At 40.0% G+C, this 26,042-nt stretch overlaps 1 protein-coding gene across 7 annotated transcripts in view; it reads left to right on the top strand.

Moving 5' to 3' along the window:
- Positions 1-26,042, top strand: part of st3gal3a (ST3 beta-galactoside alpha-2,3-sialyltransferase 3a) — a 94,355-nt gene that overhangs the window by 36,856 nt on the left and 31,457 nt on the right. For all 7 annotated transcript variants that reach the window (XM_017684831.2, XM_017684828.2, XM_017684830.2 and 4 more), the window contains 5 exons: positions 4,897-4,960; positions 5,666-5,761; positions 6,618-6,804; positions 19,909-20,055; positions 20,715-20,861. In XM_017684831.2, the coding sequence (XP_017540320.1) occupies positions 4,897-4,960; positions 5,666-5,761; positions 6,618-6,804; positions 19,909-20,055; positions 20,715-20,861 (641 nt within the window). The remainder of the gene's footprint in view (positions 1-4,896; positions 4,961-5,665; positions 5,762-6,617; positions 6,805-19,908; positions 20,056-20,714; positions 20,862-26,042) is intronic.

The raw sequence follows: 26,042 nt of genomic DNA, 5'->3' as shown, positions 1-26,042 counted from the left end.
GTGCATCCCTGTCACACACCTGGCTGCTCAGGTGTGTTTGGCTCTTTGGAGGGATGGAGGAGATGGTTTAGAGCTGAAATTTTCATGCATGGCTTTAGGTTCCACTCGTTGATCAGACCTCGACTCGAGCACATCAGCACTGAAGTTATTCAGCTGTTGTTGTTTCACCCGGGTGCCTTCCACTTTAAGGTCAAACTTACAAAGTCCTTCAGTTTGTTCACAGAAAAGTGATTTTTTTTTTAGTTCTATTTAGTGTAGTAAATCATGCACACTGTGATTTTCTTTACAGTGACGAGGATTTTCTTAACATGTAATGTGACTGGGGTGTTCAAACTTTTGCACTCAATTTGTATATCAAACATAAAGCCATTTTAACGCACGCCACCATATGTGCACCTACATAACGTAGAATATCAATAGACAGTAATAAAGATAGTATTAATGGTCAGGTTAACTCAGCAAAGAGTGTCCAGCACATCTGGGATTTTGAATCATGTCCCAAAATTTACACCCCACCAGACTATACAGAGTGACTAGTGCAAATCTGACTTCCGCTGTATGTCCAAGGTTGTAAATCCTGCCTATTAGGGGAAAGGTGTTGAACAGATACTGATCCCGAAGCTGTCTCCTGTCTCTGTGTCTGGGGTGTTAAAAACCCAGTTCATTCATTCCAGGTGTCTTTGAACTGATAAAGAATATCTAGCTGTTCAGTGATGTATAACAATCCCAGTTTAAAGGAAGTCATTTTCCCGTTGATTGACAAGACATTGACAATTTATCATGTCCACGTACCTTGTAGCCAGGTGTATTGGCTGTTTTTTAACAGAAATGCCTAGTTATGGTTGCAGACTGTAACACATCTGTTGCTGCACAGTTTTTCAGCCTTCTCTTCTACCCTTTTCCTCAGTGGAAAAGGTGCACCATAGGACCACCACTGGCCATTCTGGTGGACTATTGTCAGTGCAACAGTTAGTATCAGTGATGGAGTGTAAGTGATAGTGGGTGCATGCTGATCTGAGTTTTGTATATTGGCTCATATATTGGAAATGATTTCTTTATTAAATAGGCCTGTGCCAGCAACACTCCTCTTTATTGGGTAACTCGCACAAATTTTAGCATCTGAGAGGTCATCTGAGGCCGTTTGAAGTAACCCATTTCGCCTAGTGGAAGATGAGACATGTCTTTTTGTTTTTCAGGAGACCGAAGGAATTTTCAGTATTAAATCAGACACTGTGGTGTGAGGATATCCTAAAATATAGATCACACCATACAAATTTTATTAGGTAATTTAATGTTTAATTTAATTTGATTGGCATGCTTGGCTGTTTTTCAAGCTCAACACTGTGGTGTGATCTGTCCCCAGAATAATCTGTGAGGTATTCTCAGTCCTCATGCAGTTGCCTGATTCTTCCATGCTGACGTGAACCCTTCAGTTCATTGAACCTTTAAAGACCTTGATCCTTATACCTTCTTAAATAAAGCAATATGTCGCTCAAGGCTGTGTGTTACAATAATTTTCCACGGTTGATTAACCGTAACATGCAGCCTCGATTGGATCATTGCCATTGTATAAAGTGACTACAGTGATTAAGTACACCAGTGTTCAATGATAAGAACTATTTATTACTAATAATAAGTTGAGCGCTAGGCTGAAATTTCAGTTTCATTGCATTTCATTGGATATAGAGAAACATTCAGAACAAAAAATATATATTTTATAAGATATTATATTTCTATCTTATTATTAGATGTCTCCTTCGGTCCTTTACAAAAGTGTCCTGGACCCTGGATCTCCTCTCATTGTTTGGCTCAGTGGAGAGGGCGGTCATCCCAGACGAATCTGATGAAAATGTACTTGTATGTGTGTCTATGGGCAGTAACACAACCGTGTATTCGGTGATGAGTTTTCCATTTGTTTCTTGCAGCCATTCCTGTTTCCATTTTTAGTCACTGAGGAGATGTCTGGAACACTGAAGTCCTTCATAGTTTCCGAGACAGTTATTAAATAAAGTGGAAGTTTTATGTCTCTGGGGAAATGTAATTTACCAGTGACCCTTTTCAGTTCAAATGGGGAAGAAATGCAATTTCTTCAAAACAGTTATTTTTTTTTGTATTTCTTTACCTTCCAGACCTCAAAATAAAAAACCTAAACTTCAAAGTTTGTTCTGTAGACATTGCCTTTCTTCCACATCTGACCTGAAAAGGGAGCCTAACCAGTGGAAGTATTATTACTTTAGTGAAATAACTGCATTGAAATTTCAAAGTACATCCACTTTCTATCAGCACAGTAACTGAAGGTTATTAGTCTCTGTTCTACTCGTTTTGGTTGGTGTTGATCTAAAATAAAATGTGAAAGCTCTTAAAAAGCAAGGGGTCAGTAATGACAGCAGTACAGATACGGTCAGCGTGACTTTCCTCATTAATGTATTTGAAGTGCAACTGTTATCATCTGAAAAGATTTTTAAAAATTATGAGCTATTAATTTGTATTAACATGTAACTGAGTAGTAGTAGTAGTAATTAGTTACAAACTGCCTTTGGAAAAGGTTACTAGAAAATGGCTTTCAGTGCTCGTCATAACATTTCTATAGTCTATCTTAGAAGTTTAATATTGAAAATTTGAAAATGAAAATTTAAGACTTTCTATTGGTCATCCTTTCACTTATAGGGAAGGGGCCTTAATGGCTAAGCTAGGCCTGTCACAATCATTACATAATCTGACTGCAGTTATTTGAGATGATTGCAATTACATATTTTTGCATTGTCACAGGTTCCAGTCATCAAGCAGAAGGTAAAATGCGATGCCTTCTGGGTGATGTTTAGGGGAATGTCTGTTTATTTGTTAACTAGACGGCTAAAGTCATTTTTAGCATGTATGCTTTCAGAACAAGTGTTTTTCGGAGAAAAAATGCAGGCTTTGATTGACTCCACTAGCGTTGTCTCTGCCTTGTGTCTAATGGTCTTGACTACAGCATTGAGCCCTGGACACTTTGTACCTGAGGGCACTTTCACACCAACCTCATTTAGTACAGAGCTGTCAGACATTCCCTTTCAGTTTGTTTTGACAGGTGTGAACACGCCACCGGTACTCGTGCACACCCACTAAATCCATGGGTCTCGGGTCGCTTCGAGGTGTAACCCTGGTTCAGTTCACTGCTGGTGGTCATATAGATGGTGCATGGTTGTGATGGTCTGTGCTCGTCTGATTCAACATCAGAACCTGTTTTTTTGCATCTTCTAGCAGCACGTCAGCTCAGTACTGTCCACATCTGCCTGTTCTGACTCTTGATCGATTCTCAAGGTTTCTGCTGCTAATAATAGCAGACAAACAAAATAATATCGAAGCAGTGCCTTTAAATTTGGCACATGGATCGCAGAGCGTACTGCATTAGCGACTTGATTGGTTAAATTCAGATTGATTAGCCAATGTAAAGAAGCAGATATCAACTAAGGGTGGCAAACGAAGGTGTGATGGGTCCGAAAACAGTCAAATGAGTCGAGACCAAGTGATCCAGTCCGAGTTGAGGCCGTGATAAGACCAGGACCAGATTAAGATTTTTTCAGAGTATAAAAAAAGGAAGAAAAAAATGAAGTTCGTTTGTAGTTAATTGTGCATTTATCACATTTTATAATATATTTTGTGAAATATATCATATTTTACAAAGAATAAAAATATTGTTTTATTATCCGAGTCTAACTTTTAGAAGCAATTGACTAAGATCAAATTAATATAAGTCAAACAACGCACATCCATTTTTATTTTTAAATGAAGTCATTATAAACACATTATAAAGTAATAGCAATCCCATTTGCCCTCAGGGGATGTTTTGAATTTTGTAATAGTAAAATCAAAAATAAAAAATAATGTCCAGTGAAGAAATCATGGAAATGATCAGTTAGATCCTCAACCAGCAGCAGATTTCATTTAGAAATGGATGCGCTTTGTTCTGTTCGGAGGTTTTGTTGATTTTCATTAATGATAGAAAAGCAGTTCAGTTTTTAATTACCTCGGATGGAGGTATTGCACTTCCCTGAGACCCTGAGACAGAGACAAGACCGAGTCAGAATGATGGAGACAAAGACCTCTAATTTGCAGTCTTAAGATTAGATGATTAGATGATGAATCATTAGCTAATATCATGTACATGACAGGCCTAGGCTTACCTACACAAATGCACAATTGTACCATAAGTTGCATGTGTGTTGTCATCACATGCGTTTAAATATTAGTCACATTAAAGTGTCGTAAGCCTTGTATGATAATATCCCAAAAGATACTCCAAACAGACAGAAATATGTAAACAGAGGGGGGAAGAGAAGCTTCCTTGCGGATGTGCTCGATGAGTCAGCTCTTTTCTTAGTAGTCTGATGGATTACCTGTGGCAGTGTATAAATGGTTTAGAATGGACTTTTTTCTTCTTCACCATTTGACTGTGAGCAAGGAGCTTATTTTGTCATCCAACATGATGACAATTTTAAATTTTACACAATTTTACACCTTGCCCCAAAAGGATAAAAGCATGTTGTATGGCAAAAACCAGTTTTAGCAAACCTGAGTTCTCTGTCCTCTGTATGTCTTTATAGGTACGATAACATGTAATTCTATATCAGAAAACACGTAGCAAGTCTGTGTAAAGGCGAGTGTATGATGATGTAGGCATGTTATTGCTAATTTCTGGGATGTAATCTTCCATTACTTTTTACCTAGTATACTAGGCCTCGTGGCTCAAGTACAGACAAAGTTCAGACTCGGAGCATGTCTTGGCGGATTGACTACATTTGATGTTGATTTTCGTTGAACTTTCACGTAAACTGGACCGGGCAAGTTGTTTTTCTCCAGTCATGTAACAGTGATTTGAGGAGTGTGTTCATTGTTCTTATTCTTGTCTGCCTGCAGAAAAGATCATCGATGTTATTTTAGCTGAGACAAAGAACTACGGACTGGGACCTGAACTGGACAGGTACACGCCAACACATCAGCGTTTTGCACCTTGTACTTTATAAGACTTGCTCAGAAAGTGCTTAACACTCAAAGAGAAGACAAACAGGAATCCATGACTAAAGTGAAACTTGTATTCTTTAAAGGCCCTCATCATATCAACGCTGCCATATAAGGAAATGAAGCCGCAAAAATAGTTCATATTGAAATTAAACAGCAGTTAGCTCCACCAACACACACTGAGGTGATGCGGAGTGTTGTTCCTGCAGACATGCTCTAGCAGAGTCATTAGAGTGGAAGATGTGGGGAGAATGATTGATTAAACATTATGATGTTCCTGGTAGTAAGGAACCAGATTGATCAATGTAGCCGTCCAAAGTATCCATATATGTAAAAAGCAGCTGAAGTGAATTTTTCCCAGGTCTGTGAGGATTTCAGTCTGAATGGTTTATTCCAGACTCCACTGTGACTGTGGCAAAATACAACACAGCCAATAATATTTTATTCAGCACTTCATTTACCATTTACCTATATCAAAAGGTGCAGTAACAAACGGCCCATGGTAGCAGATTATCATTAAAATGAATTATTAAAGATGTCAAAAGTAAAAAAGTTAGGTAAAAAATATAAACTATAGCCTTTCTAGGCAGCACAGTTGGATAAATCAAGCATCACCAGCTAACTTTACCTGCCTGTTTGCTCATCATCCTGTTTGTGTCCTTTACAGTTTGAGTTGTAAAAGGTGTATTATCATTGGGAACGGAGGCATCCTCTCCAATAAGTCCTTGGGCTCCAAAATCGATGAGTATGATGTGGTCATAAGGTATATCATACATATTACTTTACGGTTGTGTGCATCACAATATGAAATTAGTCATCATTATTTTTAATATACGCTCATATAACTTGAACATCTGTGACCGTGTTTGCTTTGATGCCCTTGATGTATTTAACAGCTGTATGAGCTAAAAATGAACCTCGTGCTTATTAGGTCAAAATTGTCAAATGCATGTTAATAATGTCCTAAATTTTTTTTCTCATAAATGTTTTTAACTTGCTGCCTCACAGGAGGCCAGGGTCCTTTTGGAGTTCTCCACATGTCTGTGTGGGTTTCCTCCCACAGTCCAAAGATATGCAGTCAGGCCAATTGGGTGTGCTAAATTGTGAGTGTGTGAAGGTGTGTGAAGGTGTGTGAAGGTGTGTGAAGGTGTGTGAAGGTGTGTGAAGGTGTGTGAAGGTGTGTGAGTGTATACGTTTGTCTGTCTGTCCTGCAGTGGACTGGTGGCCTATCCAGGGTGTTTCCTGCATTCTGCCCAGTGACTGCTAAAACAGTAATTTTGTTTGAAGACATGAAATTAATGAAAAATACTATAAACAAATGTGCAATCTCTTTATAAAAGTAAACAAAAAAGGTAAACTTTAAGGTTACATCTCAGTGGTAAATGAAGTGAACATTGCAAGTTAACTTACAGTCTGATCTTATGTTACTGTATAAAGTGTGGTTCTAACTAAAATGAGTACAAGAGTTTCTAACGTGGCATTTTCCATACCTTGCAAAGAAAACATTGATTCACGCTTGTGAGTTTATATGAGGGGAAATGAGAATAATAAAGTGTCATGTCACATAAGGACCCTGATGTTCCCGTTTAATTTTTGTTTTTTTATGTGTGGGTGTGCAGGTTGAACGAAGCTCCCGTAAGTGGCTTTGAGAAGGACGTAGGCTCCAAGACCACCATGCGTATCACCTATCCAGAGGGAGCCATCCAGAAACCCGAACGCTATGAGAAAACATCACTGTTTGTCTTCTCTGCCTTCAAACCGCTGGATTTCAGATGGCTCAGACAGATGGTGTTCAAGGAGAAGCTTGTAAGTCAAGGATGTCCCATCAAGTTCATGGAAGGGTGGGAGCTTTATCTTAAACACGTCTACACTGTCATTCAGAAGTTTGGAATATACTTTAATGATGTATTTACAGTTATTTTTGTGAAGATAACGGACTTGAGGTTTCATCACCACTTTTGAAATAGAAAGGATTTTGAGCATTAGTTTGGTATTTTATTGTAGCTTCATGCTAAACTTTACCAGTCATTTTAGAATCATCTACAGCTTGCATCAAAATTTTATTCATTTATTCATATATTAAATTTAACAGCTTAGAAGGGATTTCCAATCTGTGAAGTTGAACAAAACTAGCATGTTAGTTTTTTTTTTTCCATTTTTCTGGGGCAAAATTGTTTTTGTTATTGAAAACTTTTCAACCTTTTGAGTGTCTTTCACAACAGAATTTAAGTAAATGTTAGACCTCTGTGAAAAGGGAGCGTTTTTAATGTTACTCTTTGCCGTCATGGGCCGTGTCAGCGTGGGCTTTGATGGACATATACATCAAAGTGCACGGATTCGTGTTTACACCCCTATTACCTATGCCAAGCTGATGGTGGTGCTGGTAACAGTAGAGGGCAGCGTGCTGCTAGCCCTGGAAGCTTTGGCATTGAAGACGAGATACCTCCTGGGAAATTCAGTTTTGGGATCCTCTAAGCCTTCAGCCGATAACTTAAGAATGTTAGGAATCCATTTAAATGTGATAATCCTGGAATAGCCTGCAGCCAGTCATATGAAAGAGACATGAGGCATGTATTTGCACCCATGCTGTCTGGGTTATTACGTGTTGTGCTCTCTCAGTACTGTCACAGTTGGCATGTGTAGTTCCAGTCTTGTCGTTAATTCTTTCGCACAAACCTTTGGGACAAGTGCCAGCATGCTTATGATAAAGCAATCATAGGTTCGTCATGAAGAGAATTTGCACCGAAACTGTCTGCAGGCTGTTTTGAGTAACAGTCCTTCAAGACTGGAGTTCATGTTACACTGCCGAACAAAATAATTTTACATAAATACTTTCACCTCGTCACTTTACAAAAACGAGAGATTTTCTACTGTTATAGTTTATAGTGTTTTCTAATACTTCATGAATTATGTAATTTAATGTCACCTGTGAAATTGATTAGTAGAATTTAGCATTTTGCGTTTAACTTCTTGCAAATTAGGAGCAAAGCGATGTGGCTATTATCGGTGAGTGTTGAGCAGGGTGGTCAAATTTAATTTGTTTATGCTCTGTAGTCACTAGCCAGTAAAGTACAGCGTGCTGCCATGAAATATGCATGGTGTGAAACCATGGCAGACAACAGTCCGCTTAAGTTCAGAAACGCCCACAGGCAATAAGCAGCCAGTGATTTCAGTGACAAGGAGCAAAAAGCGGCTGCTTTTGTGAACACGGGTCACTGTTTTGGCGCGAGATGAACGATTTGGGGTCTTTTTTTTCCCCACAGTGGGCAAAGAAATCTTAAGCCAACTGACTGACACGGCCAGCAAACCTGTATTGCGACCGTTTCATGTTTCTGCATGATGACATCCTATGGGTTCATGTAGTACCCTTTAAAAGCCTAGACCAGCTTCAGAAATCTCTCTCTCTGTGTTTCAAACTGGCAAACCCTTCAAGCATGGGCCTGCGTTTCCACTGGTTTTTTGAGAGCTTTTTGAGAGTTCGTCCTGTATTTCCTATAAAGCCAAATCACAAGTAACCCATTGGTTTCTTCTACAAGGCACTGATGATTCATTTTGTCGTTTTCTGTATTTTTTTTTTGGGAAAATGTTGTCAACAACTTTATATGGTGGTGACGACGCCATGCCCTTCTGCCACTTGCATCACTGGTTCCTTGGTTCCAGACCAGTGATGTGTATGGGGCTGAAATGGTTTTGCCAGCCGGTAATCTGTGTTGTTTCCACAGAACGGTTTGAGATTTTGCCACCAGCACCATGTTGGTAGAAAAGAGCTGTCATTTACTCGTTACTTTACTGCTAAATTACTTCTGAAACACACAGAAATATATACTAATGGGAAAGTGCAAGACGAAAAAGTGCTTTATAAATGCAATTACAGTAAATACCTGTATCACGCCGTGTGCTACCCCGGGCTCAAGGAGGACGCTGGAGGCAGAAATACGCAAGAAATGCGCTTGTGCACACAAAATAGAAAGTCTCACTCCAGTCTCACTCCAGTCTCACTCCAGTCTCACTCCAGTCTCACTCTAACCATCTGAAGATCTCACTCCAGTCACCTCACTAAAGTTAGCAACCTTGGCCCTGTGTGTGGAGGATTTGAGGCTCTGCTTTAGCTCAGAGAACTGAGCTATGGACTTTTATTAATTCATATCGACTATGATTTGAGGAAAAAAGACAAATATTCAGCCATTTTTTATTTTTGTTTGTTTGTTTTGTTTTTTGGTGTCTTAAGTCTAAGAAAAATGCCCCGTGGCTTTGCACAATACAATTGTTCTAGATATAGAATATGTAAATGCAAAAAAACCTTTAAAAAATCCAAAATTATTTGGACCAATTTTTAAAGTAACAAACTTTTGACCAATACGATGCAGTGATATCGTCTGAATTTCCTTCCTTAACTTCTCTTTGTTGTTTTCATTATTCAGGTTTTCCTACACATCGTACACACTCGTTGTGTATTAAGAGGAGCCCTTTGTGTTGCCTCTCTCTGTGATGGGACTGGCTGTTGAGAAGAGTGCATGTGTGAGTTAAGGAGCTGTCTTTGTGTGGCAGGCAGTGTTGCGTTCCCTCAGGTGACTGACAGGTACTTAATGATGTGCTTAATCATCAGGGCTGAGAAGAATAATAGACTACTTATCTCTGAGGGAGAGCTGTGCTTTGGGCCGGGGGGGGGTGGGTGGGGAGGGTATTGAAGCAGCTCCTTGTGTTTGTTATCTGCTAATGCTAATCGAAATGGGTGCACACACATCTGGCCTCTATTCTGTGGGTGAAGTGTCTTCACACGGTGAAAGCTGACGCTACTGCAGGCACGCCGGACTCCCAAGGACACGGCTGCATTATCTGAGCTTCTGGGATGCTACGTTGTTATTAGACACTCTGTTTGATAAAGAACTGTGTAGTGTTTGTAATGCCATGCAGTTTAAGCATTTCACAGCTTAAATGCCATGGCAAAAAAGCCATGTGACTATGTTCTGACTAAGTTCTGTAGTCTTTTGGAATGTACTTGAAAGAATAGTGACACGTTAAATGTCTGAGGTTTTGGTAGTTTTGTACTATAGCGACTAGATATAGATGCTACAAACAAGCCAGGAAAGCTTTTGACCACGAGTGCAAACCTCAGACTTGTTAAATAATCTCAAATACACCTGCTTATGTTGTTTCTATCACTGAATGATATACAGCAGTCTATAAAATAGACTAAACTACAATGCTGTGCAAATGTCAGATACCTTAATTTGGTTAAATATGTGGTAAAAACAGCATCTACAGAGATTTTTCCACATCTCCAAAGTTCTAGGGATTTTTTTCAGATCTGAGCCAAGAGTGGAGCTTGATTTTCTTCTGTCTCTGAAAGATGATGTTTGTCTGATTGACAGTTTTTGTGGTCTACTCGACATGGATAATTGTCTTATTTTCCCTGCATTTTATTCTCCAGTGATCTCTGACTTTTGCACAGTGCTGTGTTGCATAACTAAAAACTGTAGTAACAGCCAGCAGAATATACTCCATAGTTTTTTTGCATTACTAAGAGGTCCAAAGCAAACATGGGAAACCCATTTTGATCCTCTACATTTTGGTCGAGGGGGAAAAACTGTGTCCATTTGATTAATCACAAAATGACTCCTTTAAGATAAAGAACAGGGCAGAGCCAGTTTTCCTGTTAGAACTGAGTCTAATTCGGACAGAACAATAACCACACTGAGCCCACACACAGCTCAAAGAAGAGTAGAGAGGCTCTTTACAGCTCGAGATGAATTCAGTGTCTCAGTACAATCTGATAAGGTTAGTGGATTGGACTCATTGGCCTTTTTGAGGAGAATTTACGTATCACTGATCCCTCAGAAGAAGGCTGCTGGGCGGACTATAAAAGGCACCTGTCTTTAGTTTGAGATAACAGAGCACATATCCTTCTCCATTAGAGTTCTCCCTAACAGGTCAAAGAGCCATAAGGGCTGACTTACGATGGAAGGAGGAATGGGGAAACGTAAAGGAGGGGGGAAATGTGTCCGTTCCATTCCACTAAAACCTGCAACATGCACCCATTGGGAAGTATTTTATTTGGAGATGGCCCTCCTGCCTAGATGTTCCTTTGGGACAAAAAATCCATGTGGAAAGTTCATCAATCATAGATTAGCCTGAGAGAGTACACGGGCTGCATTTGGGGGATTTGGCCCCCATCTTTACTCAGTTTGATGAATAGCTCTGATTTACTGGAAGGCTTTTTTTAAAAAAGGTGCCATCATTAAACAAAGATTTAGTTTTGTGCCGTGAGAATCTGTCCAATTAGAAAAATGCACAGAGACAACAAATGAAGTGATTCTTACGAGATAATTGTTTTCCATTTGGATGTTTTTACCACTTTGAAAACACTGTCTCTCATTGACCCGTTTGGGTCGAACGCTACTCCTTCAAGTCCTCCTCCAGTCTGCAATCAGAAGACTAATTTACACATGAAATTGAGTGGAACCTCCCGGTTGAACTTCTGAAGGATGTGAATTTGGAAGCTACTTCATTTACTTATTATTCTTCCGATCAAAACATTGTAAAGGGGATGTTGATGATGATAATTAGGAGGTGAAGGGGAAAGTAGGCGTATTTGTACAGTGTGTGCCATTTGCCATTAATCTGAGTGATCTATTGAAGCACTCAGCAAAGTCCTTGCTCCTCTGTAAAGATGCATTATATTGCAATTGAACTGCTTTCATCTCGGTTGGTTTGGAAATAGTCTGTCTCCCGAGGCCTTTAAAAGAGTAAGTAAGAAACAAACTCTTGGAAAAATAAACAAGAACAACCAAAATGTCTGACTTTAAATGATGCACTATAAGGGTTTGAATTGATTCAGATAGGCCAGCTGTTTAGAGATGTTCTTGTGTGGTCTGCTGTGGAGAAATGCTGGCCTGTCTCTGGCGGAAGCCTTGAGTCACGTTAGGAGCTTCAGTCATGTCAGCTGTTGTAGAAGGAGACTGGCTGGAGCTACTTTTGCCTTTGTTTTCCCTCCGTTTCTCTTTGAAATCAACTTCAAACACCACTTAGAGTAACGTAAACATGAGCAGGTGGGTACAAGCACCAAGACCAATCAGCTGAGTGACATCAAATTCTCAACACGGTGATACTTTCCATCCGAAATAACAAAAACTGAATCGTAGTTTCATCAACAAGTGACTGATTTAACCGTCAGCAAATACATTTCATACTTCACCCACGAAAGTGCTCACTAAGATCCACTGTGTATTATTTCTTCGTTCTGTAGTGGAGTAGTGAGTCAAATGCGATGGGCTTGTAAACCCTGTGAAGATTTTCAGTCATCCATGTCATTAATGAATTGGCTGTATTAGGCCAAGGCAGCTGAACTTTAGGTTTAATCACGAGGACATTCGCTCATCCAATGGGCTTCATCAAATCAAATCACGTTTGTCACAGCACATTTGCACAGGTGGAAAGTCAGTGAAAATCTTATGTCTCAAAGGAGATGCAGGTATACAGGGGATAGGATACTGATAGAAATCTTCCAGATTATACAGGATATGGATAGAAGATGTCAATCTGTATGTGCAAGTGTAGATTTGCTAGGTTGAAGGTGCAGAGGATCAGAGTGAGTCTGATGGTGTGGATGAGCTGGTGATTGTCCATGGAGATGACTCAAAGGTGCAGTGACAGGCCTACAGACCAAATATACCAGCACTACTGGCTGTTCAGCAGCCTGATGGTGGGTGAAGAAACCGTCTCAGAACTGGCTGGTTCTGGAGTTTATGGTTCAGTACCTCCTCCCGCTCGGCAGCTGTGAGAACAGACAGTGGCTTGGGCGGGTGGAGTCCTTCAGAGTCCTCCTGGTCTTCCTCAGGCAGTGGCTGGTGTAGAAATCCAAAAGGTTTGGGAGCTGGACCCTGGTGATGTGCTGGGCTGTCTGCACCACCCTCTGCAGAGCTTTCCGCTTAATGGAAGTGCAGTTTACATACAAGGTGGTGATGGAGCCTGTTAGAACGCTCTCCACAGTACACGTGTAGAACTTTCTGAAGATGCGGGGGTTCATGCCAAAGCTTTTCAGCCGCCAGAGGTGGAAGAGGCGCTGTTGTGGCTTCTTTACCACCTGTGTGGTGTGTTTGCTCCATGTCAGTTCCTCTGAGATGTGAACGCCAAGGAACTCTTAACAAAAGAGTTAGTGGCTTATTTTCCACTGTTATAAACAAAGCTTTTTATCAAACCAGGACCTGATGGGCTATAAAAAAATGGTCATACCCTTTGCTGAAGAATGAAAGATTTTGTTCTTTGCATAATTAATATATTATAAATTAATTAATCTTACATACAGAATGTATACTTTCTTTTTTGTGTGTGTTGAGCTTTACACTCCTCTAGCAGAAGCTTGGCATTGGGCGTGGTGAAGCAGCGGTTTGACTCTGAAGGTGGTGCACCCGAGTCAGTAGCTGCAGTTATTGTATGTAGTGGTTTCTGTTACGGCTGGCCTCTCTGGTATCAGGACAAGCTGCAAGGGGAAATCCTCAGTCTCCTGAATCCCATTTATCTAGTGCTCTTCTTGCTTGAATTACTATACACTTAATAAACTTTTCGAAACAGTATTTTTCAGTAAAGAAAATTGAATGTTCACCCTATTGACATCATAGATTTCATGTTGGGTTAGTGTGAAACCTGCATGTAAATGATGAAAACAATGTTACGGAGTTATTGAAAGTAATGCAATCTGTGACTCTTATTTTGCCAACTCATATTGCTGTTATAAAAATGACTAAAAATCCAATGTGAGCAAATAAAACAAATGTAGTCACCATTAACCACACAGAAGAATGCAATTAGTCGTTAATAATTACTGTAATCGTTGAAAGCCCTAATTACTTTTTAGAATTGGAATAAAACGGTAAAATTCAAACATTAATTGCAGTGCATCATCGTCTAGTGACTCAGGCAGGAGGCGAGGGTCATCACCCCTCCTTCCTCGCGCACACTTACTGTGAGGATCGTCACTGCTTATGAATGAGTGTGTGCGTGTGTGGGGTGGACTCTGATTGCGGGCTGAGATAAACTCCCGGGCTTTCACCTCCACACTGCCACACTCACTGAGAGCCGGCATTGTCACATGAGCGATAATCTCTCTCATAACTCCTTCAGAAAGCGGAAAAACCCAAGCCTTCATCAGGCGCAGAGATCAGAGGGCAGCGCCATTACACAAAAATGTGTCGAGGCAAGAATTCTTTTCAGCTGAGAGGAAGAGATGTTGGTGGACAGGCTCTGAGCCGAGGGGCTATGAGGAGAACTTTCTGAATGGAGTGATATGGGGCATCTTCTGTGTGTGCCTGTGCGTGGGTGTGGATTTCTCTGAACCGCTGAGGCGCTAAAGATCATTGTAAGATGGTTCAGAAAGAGTGTCATTTATACGCCCTGAGTGCTCTGTGGCCTGAAGGCTGACATACTTTTGCTCAACAGTGCTGGTACTGGTTTCCTCTTCTTCCCTTGGCCATAAGCTGGTGTTGCATGTCTTGCTCTGGAATACATCAGAGACCAGCCATCCACTGCTTCAGGCAGTGTACCACCCATGCGGTGCCTAGAGTTTATAGCTAGAGATGGAAGAATGGCACTTAATGCCAATTAGTACCAGTACTGATATTGAAATCTTGAGTGTTAACCAATTTTAATCCGATGTATCTTTTTTAAAAGCTACTGAGCTTTAAATGAGCTCTGGTTAAGGCTGTCATGATTCAGAAATTTTAGATGATTGTTTTAGAAATACTTCAATGAATGCCGCAACGGAAGTACAAGCCTAAAGTAGCCAGATTGGCTGATTAACCATCTTGCTTCCTAGCTGTGTTTAGTAGCTAATACTGGTTGTACTTTCAAAACTGTTCACTGAACTCACATCATTACTCTGCGTTTCCATCTAAATTTGATCGAGCGCCAAGTTAGACGTTTAAGTTTCACTAGCCCCGTGCTGTCTCAGTGAATGTATTTACGGTTTTCTTTGAATTAAATTGATTTGCCTTAACCCAACACACCCGGTTCATATTTTGATTATTACAGAATGACTGTAGAAAATGATTGTAGTCTTTAATAATTGAGATCATGACAGATAATGTCAGATAATTTTAGGTGTGTAATAATTGTGACCGGTCTAGTTACAGTACTGTGCAAAAGTCAGAGACCAGCCTTCGTTTATTTAGTTTTGAGTCAACTGAAAATGAAAAGGTTGTTCATTTTTAGAGTCAGGGGAAAAACATATTTACCACATTTCCACAGAAGCCTCCACAAATAGATCTTTCAGTATTGCGTCCACCCTTTGTCGTCTTTTCAGGAGACAGGGTTTTCAGTTTTCAAAGAAGTCTACAGGGATACATTTCCAGACCTCCGAAGTTCAGTCTCGGGTGGAGCTTGGTGTTCTTCAAAGATGAAAGCTTTAATTACTGTTCATCTTGTATAGTGACCGTTCTGTTGGTCTGCCAGGTCTTGCTTGGTTAGGAGTCTCATTTTCTTTGAAGTCCTTTTTTTGGAAGCTCTTATTTTGTTCACTTATTTTCTTTTGTCTTTTCCCTTCATTATGCATGTGGTTTTAAGTTAAGATTCTCATTACTTAAGGTGAGAATCGAAAAGTAGACTCATCATGTCCAAACACTCGGGTGGCCCACAGGAAGAAATACACAGCTCACATCATATCACACAATACGAGGGAGTGCAGTTTAAGGATAGATTTGTTAAAGATTTGATCAAATGAATTTTTTCCCCTCCAGGATTAGATCCAGAAACTGTGATTGTTCTATGTTTCAGATATTATACTGCACTAAGTCTTAATACGTGGGGCTATTTATGCTCTCGTTGTAACGAAAGATGAAGTTACTCAGTTCTTAAAGTACTGATAAAATTTACAATATTCTCCATAATACATATCACAGTGACGATAAAATGTCAACCTGCAATGCTATAAATCAGATAAGCAAGCGTATTTGAGAAGGCATAACTATTTGGATTGGGGCGAGTGTGTAAACATTTAGGCATGCAGTTATTAATTGATGGTCTGTAAGTTTGTCACGTTAGCCTTGTATCTTCAGCAAAGAATTAAAGAAGCAAACTTCTAACACCAGACATGTCTTGGCTGAATGGCTACATTTGGGGTAAGCAAGGAATCTGTCACGGTGGTGATAGTTATTCACTTATTGTTTAATATTTTGCATCGTTTTAAACAATGTGTAGTTCCTCTTTATTGATTCACAGCTGAAGATTTGCATTAGCATGTCGTGTGTACTTGCAGCAACTCTGTTGCAGGTATCCCAGTGACTCATCTTAGCTGTGGAATGCACATAAACCCTTCTGATTACTTTAATGGCCTTGAGGATATTGATACAGGGGCTCCTTCGCTCTGTGGCTTTGTTTGCCCTTCTTGTTTTTCATCGGCTGTTTTAAAGGCCCCTCTCCTCCTCTCCCCTGCCCTCCGCAGCACGCTGCTGCAGGTATTGTTTTCATCCACTTCAGCTCCGTCACATTTTCCGTCCACAAAACCTTTACCTGTGTGCGTGACCCTCTTCTCTCTCGGCCTCTTCCACTGTCTCTCCATCTCTTTGGCCATCCGCGAGTCTTCGATTACCTTGGAAAGAAAGGAGGTGTTAGCACTGTTTGTTTGGTTAGTTTCAGTACAGATGCAGTAGAGGACTTTTTTGGTTGCCTCTTCATGTGGTCTTTCAAAATGTTCCACTTCTTTTTTCAAAGAGAGGAGAATATATCATTTGTGTTTTTACCTGAATTTTTATTTATTTTTTCCTGAGTTCAGTTTGAACAAAAAACATCTTGCAGTTCTAATTCATTTGATAGGCAATATGTTAACTGAATACATTTACCTTTATGGCATTTGGCAGACGCTTTTATCCAGATCATTTTACTTGGGTAGGCAAAGGTAGTGTTAGGAGTCTTGCCCAAAGACCCTTAGTATAGTGTAGGGCACCTGGCCAGGTGAGGAATTGAACACCAGTCTACTGTGTACAAGGCAGAGGGTTTACCCACTATACCATAGCAACCACATACACTATATTGCCAAAAGTATTTGCAGGTCTGTCTTCACACGCATATGAACTTGAGTGACTTCCCGTTCTTAATCCATAGGGTTTAATATCATGTCGACCCGCCCGTTGCAACTATTACAGCTTTAACTTTTCTGTGAAGGCTTTCCACAAGGATTAGGAGTGTGTTAATGGGAATTTTTGAGCATTCTTCTAGAAGCACATTTGTGAGGTCAGACACTGATGTTGGACGAGAAGGCCTGGCTCTGTCTCCACTGTAATTCATCCCAAAGGTGTTCTGTCAGGTTGAGGTCAGGACTCTGTGCAGGCCAGTCAAGTTCTTCAACACCAAACTGGCTCATCCGTGTCTTCATGGACCTGCTTTGTGCACTGGTGCGCAGTCATGTTGGAGCAGGAAGGGGCCGCCCCCAAACTGTTCCCACAAAGTTGGGAGCTTGAAATTGTCCAAAATGTCTTGGTGCTGAAGCTTTAAGAGTTCCTTTCACTGGAACTAAGGGGCCGAGCCCAACTCCTGAAAAACAACCCCACACCATGATCCCCCCCTCCACCAAACTTTACACTCGGCACAATGCAGTCAGACAAGTACCGTCTCCTGGCATCCGCCAAACCCAGACTCGTCCATCAGAATGCCAGAAGGAGAAGTGATTCATCACTTCAGAGAACACGTCTCCACTGCTCTAGAGTCCAGTGGCGGCGCTTTACACCACTGCATTTGACGCTTTGCTTTGCACTTGGTGATTGTAAGGCGTGGATGCAGCTGCTCAGCCATGGAAAGCCATTCCATGAAGCTCTCTAAACTGTTCTTGAGCTATTCAGAAGGCTATTCAGAAAGTTTGGAGGTCTGTAGAGATTGACTCTGCAGAAAGTTGTCGACCTCAGCATCCACTGACCCTGCTCTGTCAAAGGTATTGGATGGTGCTGCATAGCTGTAGAGAATGCAGTCCTGCAGCTGCACAGCCCATTACAGGAGGGCTTTATACCCCTCTATCTTAAACTAGGCTTTGGGGAAACGTTATCTGAACCAGAGAGAACCTGAACGAACCTAAAGTGAACAGTCTGGTTTGCACAGATATTTCCAACTGTATGGTTCAGCAACAAGCCCACATCTGTTTTGGTGTGTTTTGGGCTACGTTTGGTCCTTTATGTGCCCTCATTCATCACCTTGTCATAACCAGAGAAACCACAGATGTAGATCACCATGGCAAGCCAATATCTCTTTTTAGTTTGTCTGCCCTTCCCACAAAACCAATCAATGGCCTTTTGCATAAAAGATGTTGCATCTGAGGAAGAAGGTTGAATAACGTGAGGCAGTTCACAGTATTGCTAAGCTGGCATTACCTGCTGTTGAGCAGACAAATGGTGGTATAGGTGTTAGATTGTAGATGTCACTGAGAATTTGGTCTTAAATTACATTAGAACCTGTTTTTGAGGAACAGTCGCATTGAAGTAGTGTTTGCCAGAAAAGCTTGTTGCATTTTTCACATTTCTACATCTGTCTCCTTTATTCTGGAAATCAAAGGCAGTTTGGGGCGGTGTTTACACAGCTGAGTGTGTGTGTGTGTGTGTGTGTGTGTGTGTGTGTGTGTGTGTGTGTCAGTGGCTGTTCAGTGTTTCTGTCACCCAAACCCAATTACTGGGGTATAACAGTTACACCCTGAGTGAGTGTGAAGGAGGGGCACTCATAACTCACCATCCTTACTTTGTTTAGAAAATACAAACTTGCCAGGAAGTCACAGATGGATGTAAGTGGGCATGTGTGCACAAGCATGTACTGTGTTGTCTGATTAGTCACTTAAGGTCACTCATCATTAATGATATAATAAATGTACACTTTATAAAGGTTTTGCTACTAGTAAGACATTCTGCATGACAACAGTACATCAGCAGTGTCAAATTCTATTTATTTATTTATTTGTTCAATCAAGAAGCAGTTTTTGCTTGCTGGATATGTAAGAGCATTTTTTAAAGTCAAAATAAAATAATAAGCATGTGTCATGACATCCCTTAAAATCCAAGGCTTAAAGCCGAATATTGAATAATTACATGGAAAACAATGCAAACTGGCAGAGTTCCGCCTAAGTAGCAGGCAGTAGCACAAATCAAGAGGGGAGCACAGTTTTTAAAATGATGCAAGATAACTGCAAACCAGGCTTGTGTTCGCTTTATATAGTTATATTTTATGTGTAAAGCTGTGTGTGTATGTGTTCAACCAAAGCATTTTTATTTGATACTTAATACTTTTTGGGTGTTATTGAATTGTTTAGCGGTTGTGTGGCTAGTCCGGAGTGTTTAATACTTCTAAAAGCTCCCTCCTCAAAATGTATTACATGAAATGATTGAGTAAGCTGTCTGATGCCCAAGATGTTGTTTTATTGTTAGTTTTGCAATCTGCTTTTTAAAATCTATGCATTTCAGAGAGATACATGCAGTGTCCCAAAATATATATATATTTCTTGTTTTTGACTTGCCACTAAATTTACTGTCATCACATAAAACAATTTATAAGACCTTTGCAGGTTGACTGATAGTTTTTAGTAGTAAATGAAATGACTGTTTGCATTCTGGACATTGACCCTGGTTCCTGTCACCACCACTGTGTATGAAGTGTGGTTCACTTCTTAGTAGTAGAACTATGAAAAAAATTTTAATAAATTGGTGGAATTCCCCTTTAATGTTTCACATTGCAAAACTGAAAATTTTTTTTTTTTTTGGGACAATTTGATTAAGTGCTTATTTGCATCTCTCTCTCTCTTTTTCTCTCTCTCTCTCTCTCTCTCTCTCTTTCTTTCTTTCTTTCTTTCTTTCTTTCTTTCTTTCTTTCTTTCTTTCTTTCTTTCTTTCTTTCTTTCTCTCGCTCTCGCTCTCGCTCTCGCTCTCTCTCTCGCTCTCTCTCTCTCAGCGTGGAACGGAAGGGTTCTGGAAGTCAGTGGCACGGAGTGTGCCGAGAGAACCAGAGGACATGCGGATCCTGAACCCATACTTCATCGAGGAGGCAGCATTCAGATTCATTGGCCTGCCATACAACAACGGCCTCATGGGACGAGGGGTAAGAGAACACGCCGTCATAGGCGAAAGAGCACCTAGCCACCCTAATGCTAAAGTAGGGTTTGTGACCGCGCAAAACATTCTGCCAATTTATTGTGTCATTATTTAGTCTAGTTTAGTTAGACAAACGTTTTTAGATGGTGCAACTTTTCAGTGGCTGAAATTTAAAATCACCCCTACCAACATTTTGACGTTTTGTTCAGACAGATTTAACAGGTGAACAACAAGAAGTGTCAGAATATATTGACAAACTTACCAGTTCACCATACATGCATTTATTGCAAGGACTTCTATAGGACTTTATTGATTTTTGTATTACTTTAACCAAGTAATTCTACACCTAAACCTACACCTAACCTAATTTATGGGGAAAACATCTCCTGCTCAAGTGAGGAGACACACACTACATGTTGTGTTGAAGCATATCCTCTAATAAATTTAAAATGTGACTTGTGCCAAAGTACACACAAAAGAAGACTGCACACACATGTAGTATGGTTTGGAAGCTTAAAATCTGCCTGTTCCATAGAGTTTACCTGCTTGTTTCCCTGAGCAGTGAGTGATAAATAATTAAACAGGTGTAAGGAGAAGGGATATGATTGTAGGGTAAGAACGACTGAGATAGGTCAAGATTTTTGGTGAGTATATTTGTGTTTCCAGAATATTCCGACGCTGGGGACAGTGGCAATTACAATGGCTCTGCATAACTGCGATGAAGTGGCGGTGGCAGGTTTTGGGTACGATATGAGTTCTCCCCGCGCTCCGCTGCATTACTATGAGAAGCTCAGGATGTCCGCCATCAAGGAGGTAACACACACACACACACACACACACACACACACACACACACACACACACACACACACACACTCTCCCCTCTGTCTTCTGTGTGACTCTCTCCCAGCTGCATGTGTGTCAGACTCCAGTGGCTCTGTGTGGCACATGTATTAAACTCTTCATTAACTGCTTTAAACCACAGCAAAGTCCTCACAAGGGGTCAGCATTTCAAGCTCATTTTCAAGGCAGCGTATGAAAAAATCTGATTTCCATTCCCTCCACACTCCTCACGCAATTGGCACTGGAACTTGAACAAAAAAATCAACAGTAACATTTATTAAGCACTGCAAAAATAACATTGAAGCAGTAATAACTGCAGTGTCTTTTTTTATATTGAATGTTTAATACAGCTAAGTACCCAATATATCAAAAAGCCTTTTCTTTTTTTATTCATTTGCTTGTTTTGTTTCGTGTCTATTCAAATTCTGCTTCATGAGTGTCTTTTAAGGGGAATTCCAGCGATTTCAGGTCAAGTGTTCTTTATTGTTATTCCTCAGTATAATGTGAATACATTTCAACATGAATTGTCATTCTTCAGGACCCATGTGCAAAAACACAACAGCAGCACTGTACACAGACAAGTGCAAGTGTGTAATGAGGGCACAACAAATATTTAATGCACAGGCGAATAAATATACACAACCCTACCGTGACAGGACAATAAAATGATTTAATAGTTAGAATCTTTAGTTATTCAGATTGATCAATTTGAAAATGCGCCTCTGATGAGAACCAGGCGTGTACTGGATTTCCTAATGCCTGTGACATCGTTTTACAAATGTTGAGAATGTTGGGATTGTTTTGCAGGGGTGCATGCAAGGCAGTTTTATAGCAAAATATATATTTATGTTTGCAGTCTTGCCACTATTTTATCAGTATTATACAAAAAGGCACATGGAGATTTACAGTTTTTTTGGGTAGGAAATAAAATGGCTATGTGTGCTTTGTAGAATAGCATTTAAAAAGTTATTTTAAATTGAAATAAACTGAACTGTACTTTTGGAGCTTGTATGTTTATTTTAATTGCAGCCTTATAAATGGTGGGGAACAGTGGTCTTTTAATTATTTATTTAATGTTAATTTTAAAACACAAACTGAAATTCAAGACACCTGGCTAAAAGTAGTTTTGTTGTTTGTTTGTTTTTGTTTATACCAAGATGCCAAACAAACTGAGAAAGTAAAGAATATACACTTTTATCATTGTTACATCTTCCTTTCAGTAGGTCAAAACAGAACTGTCTATAAATAAAACCATCTTGCTTAAAATCCGTTTTGTACAGTATGTCGGCTACATGCCTTTAAAATTCAGCTTCATTGAGCACAGGGAACGGTTGGACATCCAAGCCAATGAATTCCATTACTTTTAAATTTATACTTTGCACTCAGGCTCTGTTTATACATTTTTTCGTCACCTATGGCTAAAGGTAGCATTGATGTGCTTGCAGATGCTTTTCTTTCTGCTTCTGTTGTTTCAGTGGGATGTCTTGTTGCCTCCAACTGTTTTCTCTGTTGTGCTGTGCCGCTGCTCAAACCGTACAATACGTCTGCAGTGATGACGCAAGAGAGAAAAAAAACACTTTCATTTTCTTTCTCGGTGAAATTATGATGTTTTGTGGCTGAAATTTTGGTATATATCTCTTTTGAGCCAGTTATGAGCAAACAAGTCAGATTTCCACATTTTCCTCGAACGTAACGTGTTTTGTGATGTTTAGTTTTGCAATGGAGCCGTGAGTCAGTCTTTTCTTTGCTTTTCCCCACTTTGTACTATAATACTTCATACTAATAATGTTTGCTATCCGGTGTCGACCATAGGAGGTTCCTATGTTGACCATAGGGTTTCCCTACTTGGTCTTGGTTCCTCTCAAGGTTTCTTCCTCTTTTAGGGAGTTTTTCCTTGCCGCCGTCGCCGCTGGCGACGCTCATGGGGGCTCGGACCCGGGTTTTCTTTTCTTTTCTCTTCTCTCTGTAACACTGACTGTCCTGTAAAGCTGCTTTGTGACATCACCTGTTGTAAAAAGCCCTATATAAATAAATTTTGCTTGCTTGCTTGCATTATTCAAATTACATGCATGAATCATCAGACACTAACCTCAGACTGCACTGAGTTGTTATGTAATCCCAAACAGACTATTTCACACTGTGTGACACTGTCACCTATAAAATGGTCCACAGTCAATCAAAACAGCAGTAGCTAAAACTTCAGTAACTCAAACTGCGTTTATAGTTATTACTACATTTCCCTACAGCTATGAAGGGGCACAAATAAAAGGTGAAGCTGTCCTCGTGAATCATTTCATATGAATCCGCTTGAGTCATCTGTTCTTTGAGCGTGTGGAGTGTGCTTGGTGTGGTTTCGGGAATCCCAGCCTGATGAGTCATGTCCACACACATTACACACCACACCATGTGACTGAGGCAGACAGCAGGTTACCTCAACGTTCTCCCGTTCTAAAGACAGGAGTGATGAACCAGGCCATGGCTGTTAGCATTCCACGCAGGGGACACCCTCTGTGTTTGGTTAGAGCCGTTTATGCAGCGCCAGGAGAGTTTATGCAGATAGAATAGCAAAGTACTAACTGTTTAATTACTGTAGATGTCTTCATATGTGTAGAGCGGTGAAGTTACGACAGGTGAACATTTGGGCTTGGGGGCGGGTTGTTGGGGTATGAAGTGTTGAACAGGTCACTGGATATACAGCTTAAGTACACACTATAAGTGAGTCTCTGGACATGACGGCTCAGGACTTTTCTCTTCACTGACACGCAAACCTGTGTCCATCCATCTGTCTTCCTGCCGGCTTCGCTGTTTGAGTATCCCTCCTTCTCGCGCACTCTCACTGCTTCTCCCTCATGTTTTGCTGGTGTGATGTAACAGGCACTTAGCTAATACTCCATATCAAAGGACCCAAATCTACATGCAGGACTTCTGTGATGGGCCCTTTTGACATTTTCAGTTTTTTTCAGCTGGAACTACTCATTGCTGGGTCAAGCCACCACTGCAAAAACAACAACAACTAGAAGGGGAAAGTTCGTGAACGAACTTTAAGTTGGCTTGAAAAAGCCTGTTAAGTAAGTTAAAACGTTAAATTGGTTGAAACCGGTTGATAGTTGTTTAAATGTTCAACTGGTTGAAACCGGTTGACGGTTGTTGAAATGTTCAACTGGTTGAAACCGGTTGACAGTTGTTGAAATGTTAAAATGGTTGAAACCGGTTGACGGTTGTTGAAATGTTAAAATGGTTGAAACCGGTTGACGGTTGTTGAAATGTTCAACTGGTTGAAACCGGTTGACAGTTGTTGAAATGTTAAAATGGTTGAAACCGGTTGACGGTTGTTGAAATGTTAAAATGGTTGAAACCGGTTGACGGTTGTTGAAATGTTAAAATGGTTGAAACCGGTTGACGGTTGTTGAAATGTTAAAATGGTTGAAACCGGTTGACGGTTGTTGAAATGTTAAAATGGTTGAAACCGGTTGACGGTTGTTGAAATGTTAAATTGGTTGAAACCGGTTGGTAGTTGTTAAAATGATAAAACGGTTAAAAACGGTTGATAGCTGTTGAAATGTTTAAATGGTTGAAAACTGTTGATAGTTGTTGACATGTTGCGAAAAAGTTGTAAAGCAGAAGCTGTAGTATCCGTGATTGATGGTAATTTGTTGCCATGTGCTAATGTGTCAATTTTAGAGCTACTTTAAACTAAGTTCCACTTTACATTTGGTGCTACCTTAAAGAGAGTTCAACCCTAAATTCTGTGCCACCTTAAATTCAGTGCTAGTTTATTTGCAGTTCGACCTTAAGTTCTGTGCCTCCTTAAAAAGGTTCCACCTTAAATTCTGTGCCACCTTAAATTTAGTGCAATGTTAGGGTTAGGGTTCCACTGTAAGGTCTGTGCCATCTTAATTTCATTGCTATGTTGATTAAAGTTCCGCCTTAAATTCTATGCCTCCTTTAATTTTGTGCCTTGCTAACTGAAGTTCCACCTTAAATTTAGTGCTAGGTTATTTGCAGTTCAACCTTAACTTCTGTTCCTCCTTAAAAAGGTTCCACCTTAAACAGTGTGCCACCTTAAATTTAGTGCAATGTCATTTCATGTTCCACTGTAAGCTCTGTGCCATGTTAATTTCATTGCTATGTTGATTAAAGTTCCATCTTAAATTCTGTGCCTCCTTTAATTTTGTGCCTTGTTAACTGAAGTTCCACCTTAAATTTAGTGCTAGGTTAATTGCAGTTCCACCTTAAAGTCTGTGTCACCTTAAAAGAAGTTCCACCTTAAGTTGTGTGCCACCTTCATTTTGTTTCTATGTTAATTAACGTTCCACCTTAAACACTGTGCCATATTTAGTGCTATGTTAATAGCAGTTCCACCTTATTTTTTTTGCTATATTAATTGAGGTCTCACCTTAAAGTTAGTGACAAGTTAATAGCCGTTCCACCTTTAACATAGCGCTACCTTAACTGAAGTTCCACCTTAAATTTAGTGCTAGGTTAATTGCAGTTCCACCTTAAAGTCTATTCCACCTTAAAAGAAGTTCCACCTTAAGTTGTGTGCCACCGTAATTTTGTTTCTATGTTAATTAATGTTCCAAAGCCTGTTAATATAGTTAAAATGTTAAATTGGTTGAAACCGGTTGACAGTTGTTAAAATGATAAAATGGTTGAAAACTCTTGATAGTTGTTGAAATGTTGTGAAAAAGTTGTAAAGCAGAAGCTGTAGTACTCGTGATCGATGGTAATTTGTTGCTAGGTGCTAAGATGTTCATTTTAGTGCTACCTTAAACTAAGTTCCACTTTAAATTTGGTGCTACCTTAAGAAGAGTTCCATCATAAAATTCTGTGCCACCTTAAATTTAGTGCTAGGTTATTTGCAGTTCCACCTTAAAGTCTGTTCCACTTTAAATTTAGTGCAATGTCATTTCAAGTTCCACTGTAAGCTCTGTGCCATGTTAATTTCATTGCTATGTTGATTAAAGTTCCGCCTTAAATTCTGTGCCTCCTTTAATTTTGTGCCATGTTAACTGAAGTTCCACCTTAAATTTAGTGCTAGGTTAATTGCAGTTCCACCTTAAAGTCTGTGTCACCTTAAAAGAAGTTCCACCTTAAGTTGTGTGCCACCTTAATTTTGTTTCTATGTTAATTAACGTTCCACCTTAAACA

The sequence above is a fragment of the Pygocentrus nattereri genome, chromosome 26 (genome assembly GCF_015220715.1).
Source record: "Pygocentrus nattereri isolate fPygNat1 chromosome 26, fPygNat1.pri, whole genome shotgun sequence".
NCBI classification, from domain to species: domain Eukaryota; kingdom Metazoa; phylum Chordata; class Actinopteri; order Characiformes; family Serrasalmidae; genus Pygocentrus; species Pygocentrus nattereri.
This window is presented reverse-complemented; position numbering and strand designations above follow the sequence as displayed.